The sequence below is a fragment of the Chrysochloris asiatica genome, unplaced genomic scaffold, assembly GCF_000296735.1.
Source record: "Chrysochloris asiatica unplaced genomic scaffold, ChrAsi1.0 scaffold00555, whole genome shotgun sequence".
Classification (NCBI taxonomy): Eukaryota; Metazoa; Chordata; class Mammalia; order Afrosoricida; family Chrysochloridae; genus Chrysochloris; species Chrysochloris asiatica.
In genome coordinates, this window is record NW_006409073.1 from 492,909 (window position 1) to 503,771 (window position 10,863).

General features: G+C 44.4%; 2 protein-coding genes and 1 pseudogene across 2 annotated transcripts in view; 2 read left to right on the forward strand and 1 right to left on the reverse strand.

The window, feature by feature from the left end:
* The first annotated feature begins 483 nt into the window (after window positions 1-483).
* Window positions 484-1,090, forward strand: LOC102820894 (annotated as a pseudogene).
* Window positions 1,091-2,512: 1,422 nt separating this feature from the next.
* On the forward strand, window positions 2,513-6,737 carry LOC102821277 (homeobox protein NANOG-like). The gene is made up of 5 exons (XM_006877688.1): window positions 2,513-2,608; window positions 2,768-2,962; window positions 3,004-3,060; window positions 3,092-3,256; window positions 6,723-6,737. The coding sequence occupies exons 1-5, from the start codon at window positions 2,513-2,515 to the stop codon at window positions 6,735-6,737; spliced, it is 528 nt and encodes a 175-aa protein (XP_006877750.1).
* An 8-nt stretch (window positions 6,738-6,745) lies between these two features.
* Window positions 6,746-10,863, reverse strand: part of AP5S1 (adaptor-related protein complex 5, sigma 1 subunit) — an 11,582-nt gene continuing 7,464 nt past the window's right edge. The window contains exon 2 of the mRNA XM_006877689.1: window positions 6,746-7,175. Within this exon, the coding sequence (XP_006877751.1) occupies window positions 6,746-7,175 (430 nt within the window). The remainder of the gene's footprint in view (window positions 7,176-10,863) is intronic.

Genomic DNA, 10,863 nt, shown 5'->3' on the forward strand with positions numbered 1-10,863 from the left:
TGCTGGTGCTTTCTGGGATCTACCATATTAGAAAGAAGAGTTTTTGTTGTTGTTTAGTGGAGTCTATTCCAACTCATAGCAACTCTATATAGGGTTTCCAAGGAGCAGCTGGTGGGTTTGAACTGCTGACCTCTCAGTTAGAAGTCCAGTGCTTATCCTACAGGGCCAAATCAGGGATCCTAAAAAGGATTAAGAGAAGAAATCAAAAGAGATCGAAACAGGCAAATGAGAGCCAACTGATAATAATTGGAATCCCTGAAGGAAACAAAGCAATGAACTATAATAGCTTTTTAAAGAAAGGAGGCATGAGTTTATCTTAGTGGTGGTAGAATAATTTGGAATAGGATAGCAAGAATGGTTACACACACACACACACACACACACAGAATGGTTACACAACTTTAAATGTTTCTGACATAAAAAGGGACTCAAATCTACATTTGGAAAACACACCATGTATGCTTTCCCAGCTGGCTGTTGAAGATGGATGAGTGCCAGGTCCAGGTGCTTGATGGTCAAGGCCATTTCCTGGGCCACCTGGCAGCCATTGTAGCCAAGCAGGTGCTGTTGGGTCAGAAGGAGATGGAGGTTGTGTGTTGTGAGGGCATCAGCATTTCTGACAACTTCTACAGGAACAAGTTCAAGTACCTCTGCAAGCACATAAACACCCACCCATTCCATGGGCCGAGCCATTCCCGGCCCTCAACTGCATCTTTTGGTGATTGTGAAAGCCATGCTGCCTGCCCTACAAGTACAAGTGTGGCCAGTCCTTCCTGGACCATCTCAAGGTGTTCGATGGGATGCCTCTGTCCAAGACAAGAAAAGCCGATAGTGGTTCCTGCTACTCTCAGGCTGTGCACCTCAAGCCCACACAGAAGTTTGCCTACTTGGGCTGCCTAGCACATGAACTGGCTGGAAGTATGAGGCAGTTATAGTCACCCTGGAGGAGAGGAAAGAGAAGGCCAAGATCCACTGCTAGAAGCAGCAGCAGTTTATGAGGCTGCAGTAATAGGCTGAGAAGAAGTTGGAGAAGATTAGCAAAATAATAGAGGTTCTCAAGACCCACAGACTCCTCGCCCCAGCCCAGTAAAGACTTAGTTCTTCACTGACTTGACCTGGTCCTTCCTTTGTTGCCACCATGGGGTCTGGGGACCGCTCAGCCACATGCTTAGGGTTGTACAGAAAGGATCTGAGTCAAGCTCATGGTCAATGCTCCCATTTCAGAAAGGTCAGACTCTAAAGAGTTGTTAAGTGCTGTCCAGTCAGTTCCAACTCATAGGGACCCTGTAAATCTTTCTAGGAGCAGAAAGTCTTATCTTGCTCCCAGAGTAACTGGTGAGCTTGAACTGTGGATGAATAACAGGAACAACCAATCACTTCCATTACAAAAATTTTTTGCAAAAATGAGTTGGAAATCTAATTGCAAGGAATCCTAAATTGTTATGAAGCATCTGATTAAAAGATTTCACAAGTTTTTACATTATACTCTGCAACTGTTGGAATGTTCAAAGAGCTTGTGTTATTATTGGATGCTCCTGGAGTTGTAAAAAGGGTCTTTACAAATGCAGGCACATTTATAATGGGAGGAGATGCTACCAGGGGGCCACAAGTTCTGGCCTGGTTGCTTTCTCCTCGTTTTGTCCTTGAAAAATCAATATATTGTTGGTAAACTAAAAAAGAAACAAAACTACACCATATTAACATTATGAATTAAATAAATGTGATATTTTTTCTTTTTCAAAAGCCTCTTTACCTTGCTTTTTTTCTTTATTTCTTAAAGTTTCCAATATTTTTCTATGTTCAAACAAATTTGGAGGCTTTCTACTTGATCTTATTTGCCTGAGTGCCCCACATATTCTTTATTTTCACATTTTGACTAAGTAGAAGGTCAGCTACAATGAGCAACAGACACAATAGCTGTAACAGTGGGCTCAGTATACAACAATCGTGAAGATGGCACAGGATGAGGCAATGTTTTGTTCTGTTTGATTTGGAGCTGCATGTTAATGCACTGGACTGCAAGGTCACTTTAAACTGCAAGATCAGTGGTTCAAACTCACCAGCTGCTCCTATACAAGGTCACTATGAGTCAGAACTGACTCGACATCACTTAACAACAACATATAAGGGTGTCACGAGTCATAGCTAACTTAATGACTTAAAGACATACATAACCCAATTGTCCTAAAAATTGGGTTCTAATGCCAGTAAAGATTCTATTTTTAATGGCTTGATATTTTTATGCTTGATATCTGGAGTATAAATCGAAATAGACTAGGCAAAACTTTTATGTTCTTGTTAGTTGCTCATTCATAGCAACTCCATGCACAAAAAAAAAAACCACACCAAAATGTGACTGGATTGGACTGGTCTGTTGCTGTTGAGATAGTTCTCTTCACTTCAGCCTTGGAATGCTTTTATGTCTGAAGACCTTCAGATTAGCTGATCAAAACACCTTTCAGTCTAACTTGGATTTCTTTTTTTTTTTTTTTGAATCCTTCTACTCAACAACATGAATGTGGATCTAGCTTCTCCCCAAAGCCTGCCTGAAGCTTGTGTTTCTAGGGATTCTCCACCAATATCTATGATTTGGGGAACTGAAGAAAATTAGACATATTTGCAAATGTTATTGGCTGAGGCACTCTACTCAGAGACGGATCTGCTTATTCAGGACAGTCCTGATTCTTCCACCACTTCTATAAAGTGTACTGTGAAGAAGGCAGGCAAAGGCCAGGGCAAGAAATAGGTCAGAATTGTGTTCCCTCAGACGCAGCTGTGCATACTCCAAGACCAATTTCAGAAACAGAAATACCTCAGCCTCCAGCAGATGCAAGAACTTGCCATAGTCCTGAACCTTAGCTACAGACAAGTTAAAACCTGGTTGCAGAACCAGAGAATGAAATGTAAGAGGTGGCAGAAAAACACCAAATGGCCAAATAGCAGCAATGGTGTGGCTCAGAAGGTCTCTGCGCCTATACAATACTCTATGCTTCCTATCATTAGGGATGCCTTCCTTCTGGAAACCTTCCAGTGTGGAGCAACCAGAGCTGGAACAACCAGACTTGGTGCACCCAAACCTGCAATAACCAAATCCTGGAACAATCAGGCCTGGAATAACCAGTTTCAGAACTGCAGAGAGGAATTCATGCTGCCTCAGATCCAATTCCAGTTCCAGCAAAATTCTGCCAGTGATCTGGAGGCCTCACAAACCATGGAGTTACTCCTAAATGACTCCATGAACATACAACCTGAAGATGTGTGGAGAAGACATATAATTCCATGTGAGTTAATGCACTGGATTGCAAGGTCGGTTTGAACCACAAGGTCAGCAGTTCAAATTCACCAGCCACTCCTCGGAACCCCTATACAGGTCGCTATGAGTAGATTCCATCTCAGTGGCACTTAACAACAACTAGGCAGTGGCTGCATTACTTCCTTTCTTGTACAGCTTCTTGCTTTAGAGCAGTATATCTCTGCCTTGATATCCTGGTTTTCATTGTGCTTATTGTATAGATTGGACTCCTGGTATAGCACTGTAGAATCAGCACTGGACTGCAAATCACAAGGTCAGCAGTTCAAACCCATCAGCTGCTCCTCAGAAACCCTATACAGGGCCACTATGGGTCAGAACCGACTCAAAGGCACTAACAACTACATTATATATAATTGTCTATAGCCAGTGATAGCCTTTATCATTCGGTGTAGAGCAGCCAAGGTAATCTGTCAGGAGGCTACTATAGAAACCTCTAATTAAACGCTGATCATATCCCCCCCTCCAAATCTATACAATATTGTTAAGTGCCATCGAGTTGGTTCTGACCCATAGTGACCCTCATACAGAACCGACTCCATGGCATACAACCACCACCACCACCATCTGCTTTGTTTAATTATAGACCCTAACCTGTTCATTATTTGAATATTTGTAGCAAGATGTTTTTGTTTTGCATTTTGCTGTGCTATGGTAATAATAGTACTAGTATGGCTAGCTGAATAAATATTAGTTCAAATAAATAATACCCATTAAAAACTAGGCCTTCTCAAGGGGAATACATGAGCAGGCATGTGGTCTTGCTGGTGACCACATTGGTCACCGATAACGGGACATGGGGGGACAACAGCAATGAAGTTGTGAGCTAAGTCTGACCATGTTCAATACACTCCTGTCAACCAGGGTTGAGACCTGGTTGGCCAGCAGTATATGGCGAGACCTGGGAACTCCTGGGCCCAGAGACAGAGACATGGCCACAGAGGATTAGAGTAGAGAGTGAAGCGTCTAGCTGATATGAAGTGAGGGGAGATGCACAAGAACACCCATACTTGCAGATAGTACCCACTTGACCTGGCTTTAATGGCTAGATGATCAGAACTCAACTAAAAGAAAGAAGAGGGGATTAAAAAAAAGAGTAATCTGCTACAGTTTGATGAACTTGACATATACTTACAGATGTAGTAGCTCAAAAAAGGGAATGAATCTTTACAGTGAGGATCATTCCCACTCCCTAGGTACATAGGGTCAACAGGGATGGGCAACTTAGACATTGGCTACCCAAAATGGGGGGGCTACAAAGGCAAGAAATGACTGGCTTACAAGCTTTCAAGAGGAGCCTAGTTCTAGAGGGTGAGGGGGAAGGTAGAATCTCTACTGAGTAGTTTCTGTCTGTTTGGGGCTGATGAAAGGAGATGAAGGTAAGACTCTTGTGGTTTAGCAGTGATCAATTGCTATCAGAACTGACTGTGAATGGTACAAATGTAAAGGTAGACATTTTGCAGCAAAAGGAGGGGAGTGGTTGATTTTGCAGTCAGGAGTGGAGGTCCCTGGGACCATCAAGGGAGAAGAGTGGAGTCCGGGACCCTATCCAGAGAGGCAGTGACGCCAGAGATGGAGGCAGAGAAGATGACTGATGTGGAGAGATGGAGCGACTGGGGACTCTGAACTCAGGGAGGGAGAGGGGCTGTGAGCTGACGGCAGGGGGACAGGCTTGCAGGGGGGTATATACCCTTTGGTTGTTTGATAATGCATGGAGGGGATTGTAATCATTGCAATGAAATAAAATACAATATGATGAATGTAAAGCTAACATTCTCTCTTGTAAACTATCACTTCACAAAAACTAAAAAAACAAAAAACTAGGCCTTTATTACAAATTATTTAACAAATTTCATTTGTCAGATGCAACCAAAACCCACTGACTCATAGCAACCCCCTAAGACAGAGTAGAACTGGTCCATAGGGTTTCTGCGGCTGTAAATCTTTATGGAAGCAGATTGCTTCATCTGTCTCCTGAAGAACAGCTGGTGGCTTTGAACCACCGATCTTTCTTTCAGTTAGCAGGCTAGTACGTTTGTGGCCATTGTAAAATGATCAAACCCAGCTGAGTAGACAGTATTGTGGGAAGGATGGTTAGAAGCAGAAAAGGCTGGCGGTGAAGGCATGTCTGACATTAGGTTTAAAGGAATCGGCTGATATGGTGTTTGATTCTCCTTCCCCCTTGGAAAAAGCCAGAGGTCTGACACCTGCCCCTCTGTCCCCCTCATCTTTTTCACAACTCCCATCTTGCTGCTCACCACTCAGAGGCGATCAGAGGTGAACACTGTGCACGGCTCCCAGATGGACAGAGTTCTGCACCCACAGTGATAACGGGCTGCCTTGTCTTGTCTTCCTTTGCCTGGTTCACTTCCCCAGGCCCCTTCCAGTGAGAGCTTCTTGGGATTACCTTGCACATCAACCACTGAGACCCAATTCTTGCCTCAGGCTCTGCTTCTCAGAGATTCACAACTACTTACTACCTCTGATGCCCACTGGTACTGAAGGAAGTACCACCATCCACAGGGCGTCTGTGAAACAGGATTGTGGAGAACTAGAGATGAGGCCTCCCAAGACACCTCTTAGGGGCAACGAAGAGTTTAACCCCATCCTTAACTTTAAAGGCTCAGATCCCCATCCAGAGAGGCGCACCTTCATAGGTATGCTGTGGTTCAGTGCCGTAAGTAAGTCGGTTCCAATTCATAGCTACTCTGTATAAGGTTTCTGAGGAGTGGCTGGTGGATTTCAACCGGTGGCACTGTGCTTCAAACCAACCTTGCAGTCCAGTGCTTACCATACAGTGTCACACCAGGATGTTCATTAACCAAATTCCAGAAACAGTGAGATCACACAGTTTTAATTAAAATGAGAAAAGTAACATTGAGGCCAGGCACCTTCTCTACCTGCAGACAAGAGAAGCCCAGGATTATCGGGAGGCACAGGGTCAGAACACAGAATCCCCCTACTGACATGTTGTCTGAAATGTGGTGGGACTTGACCCTGAGCAGGCCTCTCTGACGAAACCCATGTGGGAGTGCCACGGTGGGTGTAAAGGCAGGGACTGCCTGTGTGGAGGCACAGCTCCTACGGCCTCACTGAAATGACTGTGGGTTGAGAAGATGAGGTGGACTGAGTTCTAGGCAGCACCTCCTCACTGCCGAGGCTAACGGCTGGCTGGCAAGCAGGAGTAGTGGGTCAATGTGAAACATAGTGGGCTTGATATAGGTTCTGACTCAGTCATGTACCTGCTCAAGGCACAGGATACCCCTGACTCAGCCCCCATTCTGCAAGCTGTCCAGTCTATTTGTCCTGAAAGTGGCAGCACATAGAGCTGGGTAGAGATTGAGCTGGAGGTGGATGCCACGTGCTTCATCCATTGGCTTCTGCCCTCTGCCCTCTCTCCCTGGCTCCTCAGGAAGCCCTAACCTAGCAAGGGGATCAGAGAGGCCAGGCAGCACTAAGCTCCTTCTCTAGACCCTGAACGAACTGGTCATTGAGGAAGAGCAGCTGACCATGGGGCAGAAAGCGGGCAAGGATGGCCTCGATGCGGTCTGCCCGAAGCAGAAGGTTGGCACTGGGGGCCAGCAGGCGGAGGTGGTCAAAGATGAGGCGTGCCAGCAGTCGGAGCGTGCTCTCGGCCAGCAGCAGGTTCTCGTGGGTATCCAGCACCAGGACAAAGCCTAAGGAAAGCACGCCCAGCCACACCACCGTCCGTGGCTCCCGGAAAGGGTCCCCTGCTGCCAGGCGGAAGGCCCCATGTGAGGCCTCGTGCAAAGGCACTGGCTCATCTGAGGATGATTGGGGTGGCAGGTCTGTCGAAGAACGGCCGGATGCCTGCTGCTGCAGCTGGTACATGCACTCTGCCTGCCTAGAAAGAGTGGGCAAACAGGACGGCAGTGAGGGACCTGGTGAGACCACCACAGAAACCCCCATATTACATCAACATCTGTCATAACCACCTCTGGGCCAGGAACTGCCACTATCTCCATTTCTCAGATGGGGAAACTGAGATCCAGAGAGACTGAGTGTCCTGCCCTGGACCACACATTCAGGAAGATGAACCTGGACAGGAATCTACCTTCAGGGCCTGAACCACTTCATTCCATGTGCCCAAGAGAGGGGAGAATTGTTGATGCCAGAACTAGATGGTGCCTGGATACCATTACCAACTACTTTGAAAGGGATCACATTAGAAGGTCCTAGATAGAGTGGAGAAAATGAGGAAACTCCAAATTATAAAAATGACCAGGTTTACTGGTCAGATAGAAACTGGTGGAATCCAAAGTCTATGGCTCTTTGTCCCCCTTCAGGTCTGGAACTAAGATCATCCTTGTGGCACAACAGATAAGTCTATAGGGAGGACAACACCACCAGTGAGGTATGGTCAACCATTCGAGATCAAAGGGCAGCACTGACCTAAGAATGAAATTCAGAAGGGTGGGGAAAGAAGAAAGAATGGAATAAGAAACACAGGAGGACGTGGGATCACTGATGTTCCATTGAGACTGCAATCATTGAGATGAAATGAAGTGTTTGATGATCTACTCTGTAAATCTCCACTCAAATCACATTAAGAAGTTAAACAAACACATAAGAGAGAAAGAAAGGAGGATTTGAAGGCAGTTTCTGCGGCTGGAGAGGACACAAGGGCAGAAGCTCTTGCCCACCTGCTTCCCAGAAGCCGCTTCAACGTAAAGAAAAGCAGCTGATCAGGAGTGGAAGACAAGACATCATACCCACTTCCAACAGGATGGTGAACTAGGCAGACATGCTACACTGCCCCTCTACAACAAAGACACAACAGACCAAATGAAACAAATAAGAATGCAGATCTTGGATCCCTAAATTTCTGAGGAAAGAATAAAGAAGTGGATTGAACACCGACTAGGAGAAGAAGCTGAACAAAAGCAGCTTCAAGAGAGAGACAGATGGGGAAATGGCCATTTTGAACTAGTGCAAGCAGCATTCCATTGAGACAGTAACTTGTCAACACAAATGCACTCTAGTGACTGGTGATAAGAAAGGTGGGGTTTTCCCCTTATTCTTCACAATTGACTGCTGATCCAAAGCGTGGCCAGGCCCCACTCTCACCCACCCATCGACCATTGATACCCACCCTGTGTAGCCCCTGCTCTGCCTGAGTTCAGAGCCAAACTGGGTGCACCTCCCCGTGTCTAAACTCTGCCTCATCAGACCAGAAGGACACACAGAGTCGGGTTGCAGCCACTCCTGGGGAGCCAGGGACATCTTCCACACCAGCCACTTTGCCTCTAGTTGCCATCTGGGCCTGAAACAACTTCTTCTGGGAACAAACACCCTGACCTCCACCACCTTCTGAGTAGGCATGAACTACTTCTGAATCAGGTACCCTAACCCCATTCAACAACAACTAGGACTTCAGGAAATTCATCTAAGACCTTGTGTCCCATCCCCTCACCCTGTGAGCTCCTTGGCTGTCAGAGAGAGCTGCCTCATCCTGAGTGCCCCACCCATCACTATCTTCTCCTCTCTGGGTCCTGCCCCTGCTCTACTTTTCTCTCTTTTTTTCCTTTCTCATCCATTACTTTTAATTAATTCTTCCTCTGCTTTTCTTTTCTTCTGTTTTCCCCCTATTTCTCTTTTTCAGTTTTTCTTTTTTTTTTATTGTCTTTTCTTTTTCCCCTTCTGAGTCTTGCTTACTATATTTTTTCTTTAGTTGTTTCTTACTTTCCTTTTTCGTTATTAAATTTCTTTTTCTTATTTACTTACTTTTCCCCTATTTTTAAAGAAAATTAGTTTTGTTTTTGCTGGGTTTTTTTTTTTCTCCTTGTCCCACCAGCAAGAGATAGCAACTGTGCCCATACAGCCCAGCCACACCTGCACTTTCTTCAGCCCCATTTACTGTGTGAGGGCCTTGGTCCACTCCTATACCACCTGCGCATCGAGAGACAGCAGCAACACAAGTCAAACCTGCCTTCAGCTGTGTTACATGAATAGCAAACAGCTCCACAAACACCTATGGTCTCTATCACACCCACCAGGAGACAAGAACACACTAATATGCAATTATCAATTAAATATAAATATAACATCACCACAATATCTCTGAGAAAACAAATAACTTCAGTTCACACAAAGAAACAAGACAGAGTTTCTCAAACAAGTGGCTGAAATACAGGGATAGAAGATCTTTCAGAGGAAGAAATGTCCTTGCAACTACCTGACAAGAAATGCAAAAGAATGATATTAAGCTAACTTCAATGGATTGAGAGAAAAATCAAGAAAGGAGCAAACAAAATCAAGGAAAACAGGCAAAACTTTAGAAGAATTCAGGAAAACTATCTGAACAAACTGACAAAATAAATAAAATAGAAACCATACAAAAACAGCAAAAAGAAATTTGGGTTTCAAAAATAGAAAGGGCAAAGGAGCCTAACTGAATCAATGGAAGGATGAATTAGTGAGCTTGAATACATATTTCTCACTATCAATATGCTAGAGGAGCTCTGGCTGCTAAATGAAAGGCCGTAGTTCAAATCCACCAGTTGCTCCAAGAAAGACAGATGAGGCTTTCTGTTCCCGTAAAGATTTACAGCCTCGGAAACCCTACACAGGGTCGCTGTGAGTTGGAACCGACTCCATGGCATACCACCACCACCAATATGCTAGAGGAACAAACAGAAAAAAAGTACAAAAGAGCCTTAAAGAAAAGCCTAAGAGTTATGTGAGACACCATCAAGATGAATAACTTCTATGTGATTGGAATTGCAAGATAGGACGAAACAAGAAAAAGGCACAGAGAAAATTGTCAGAGAATTGTTGCAAGAAAACTTTCCTAACATCATGAAAAATAAGAAAACATGCATTCAAGAAGCTTAATGACCTCAAAGAGGGCAGACCTCCCCTCCAAAAAACCACCAAGATATACCATCATCAAACTCTTCAAAATCAAAGACAAGGAAAGAATCCTGAGAGCAACTCAAGAAAAAGGAAACGTTACTTGCAAAGGAGAACTACGCTCAGATTTCTTAGTAGAAGCAATGCAAGAAGGCTATGGGATGACATATACAACTCTGAAAAAAAAAATTTTTAAATGTCAAACAAGAATCACATACCCAGCAAAACTGTCCCTGAAATACAAAAGTGAAATTAGAATATTTCCAGATAAACAGAAATGAATTTATAAAAACCAGACCAACCTTACCAGAAATACTAACGGTAGTTCCTTTGGACAGAGGGGAAACAACAGTAGACAACAAACTGAGATTAACATACATGCCAACACCACCCAGAAATCAACCTAGATCTAGAAGTATCCAAAGTAAAACAAACCTGCAACACTGAACACAGGGAAGCAAAGGTATCAATTTGTAACTAAATCAACTACAAAGTAAAAAGAGGGAATAGTGTAGTTACAGAGTTTGCAAATGTAGAGGAAGTCAAGTAGATTTCAAGGTAGAACAGGCTGTTGTGAAAAGACATACAGACTAAGGTTGTTGTTGTTGTCAGGTGCCATCGAGTCGGAACCGACTCATAGCGACCCCATGCACAGCAGAACCAAACATTGTCCAATCCTG

Excerpts from the sequence above, each read along its gene's own strand:
- LOC102821277 (XM_006877688.1), top strand. The coding sequence starts at position 2,513 with ATGAATGTGGATCTAGCTTCTCCCCAAAGCCTGCCTGAAGCTTGTGTT. Across the intron at positions 2,609-2,767 it reads TTTGGGGAACTGAAGAAAAT|ACGCAGCTGTGCATACTCCA; the intron begins TAGACATATTTG and ends GTGTTCCCTCAG. Across the intron at positions 2,963-3,003 it reads GCAATGGTGTGGCTCAGAAG|GGATGCCTTCCTTCTGGAAA; the intron begins GTCTCTGCGCCT and ends TCCTATCATTAG.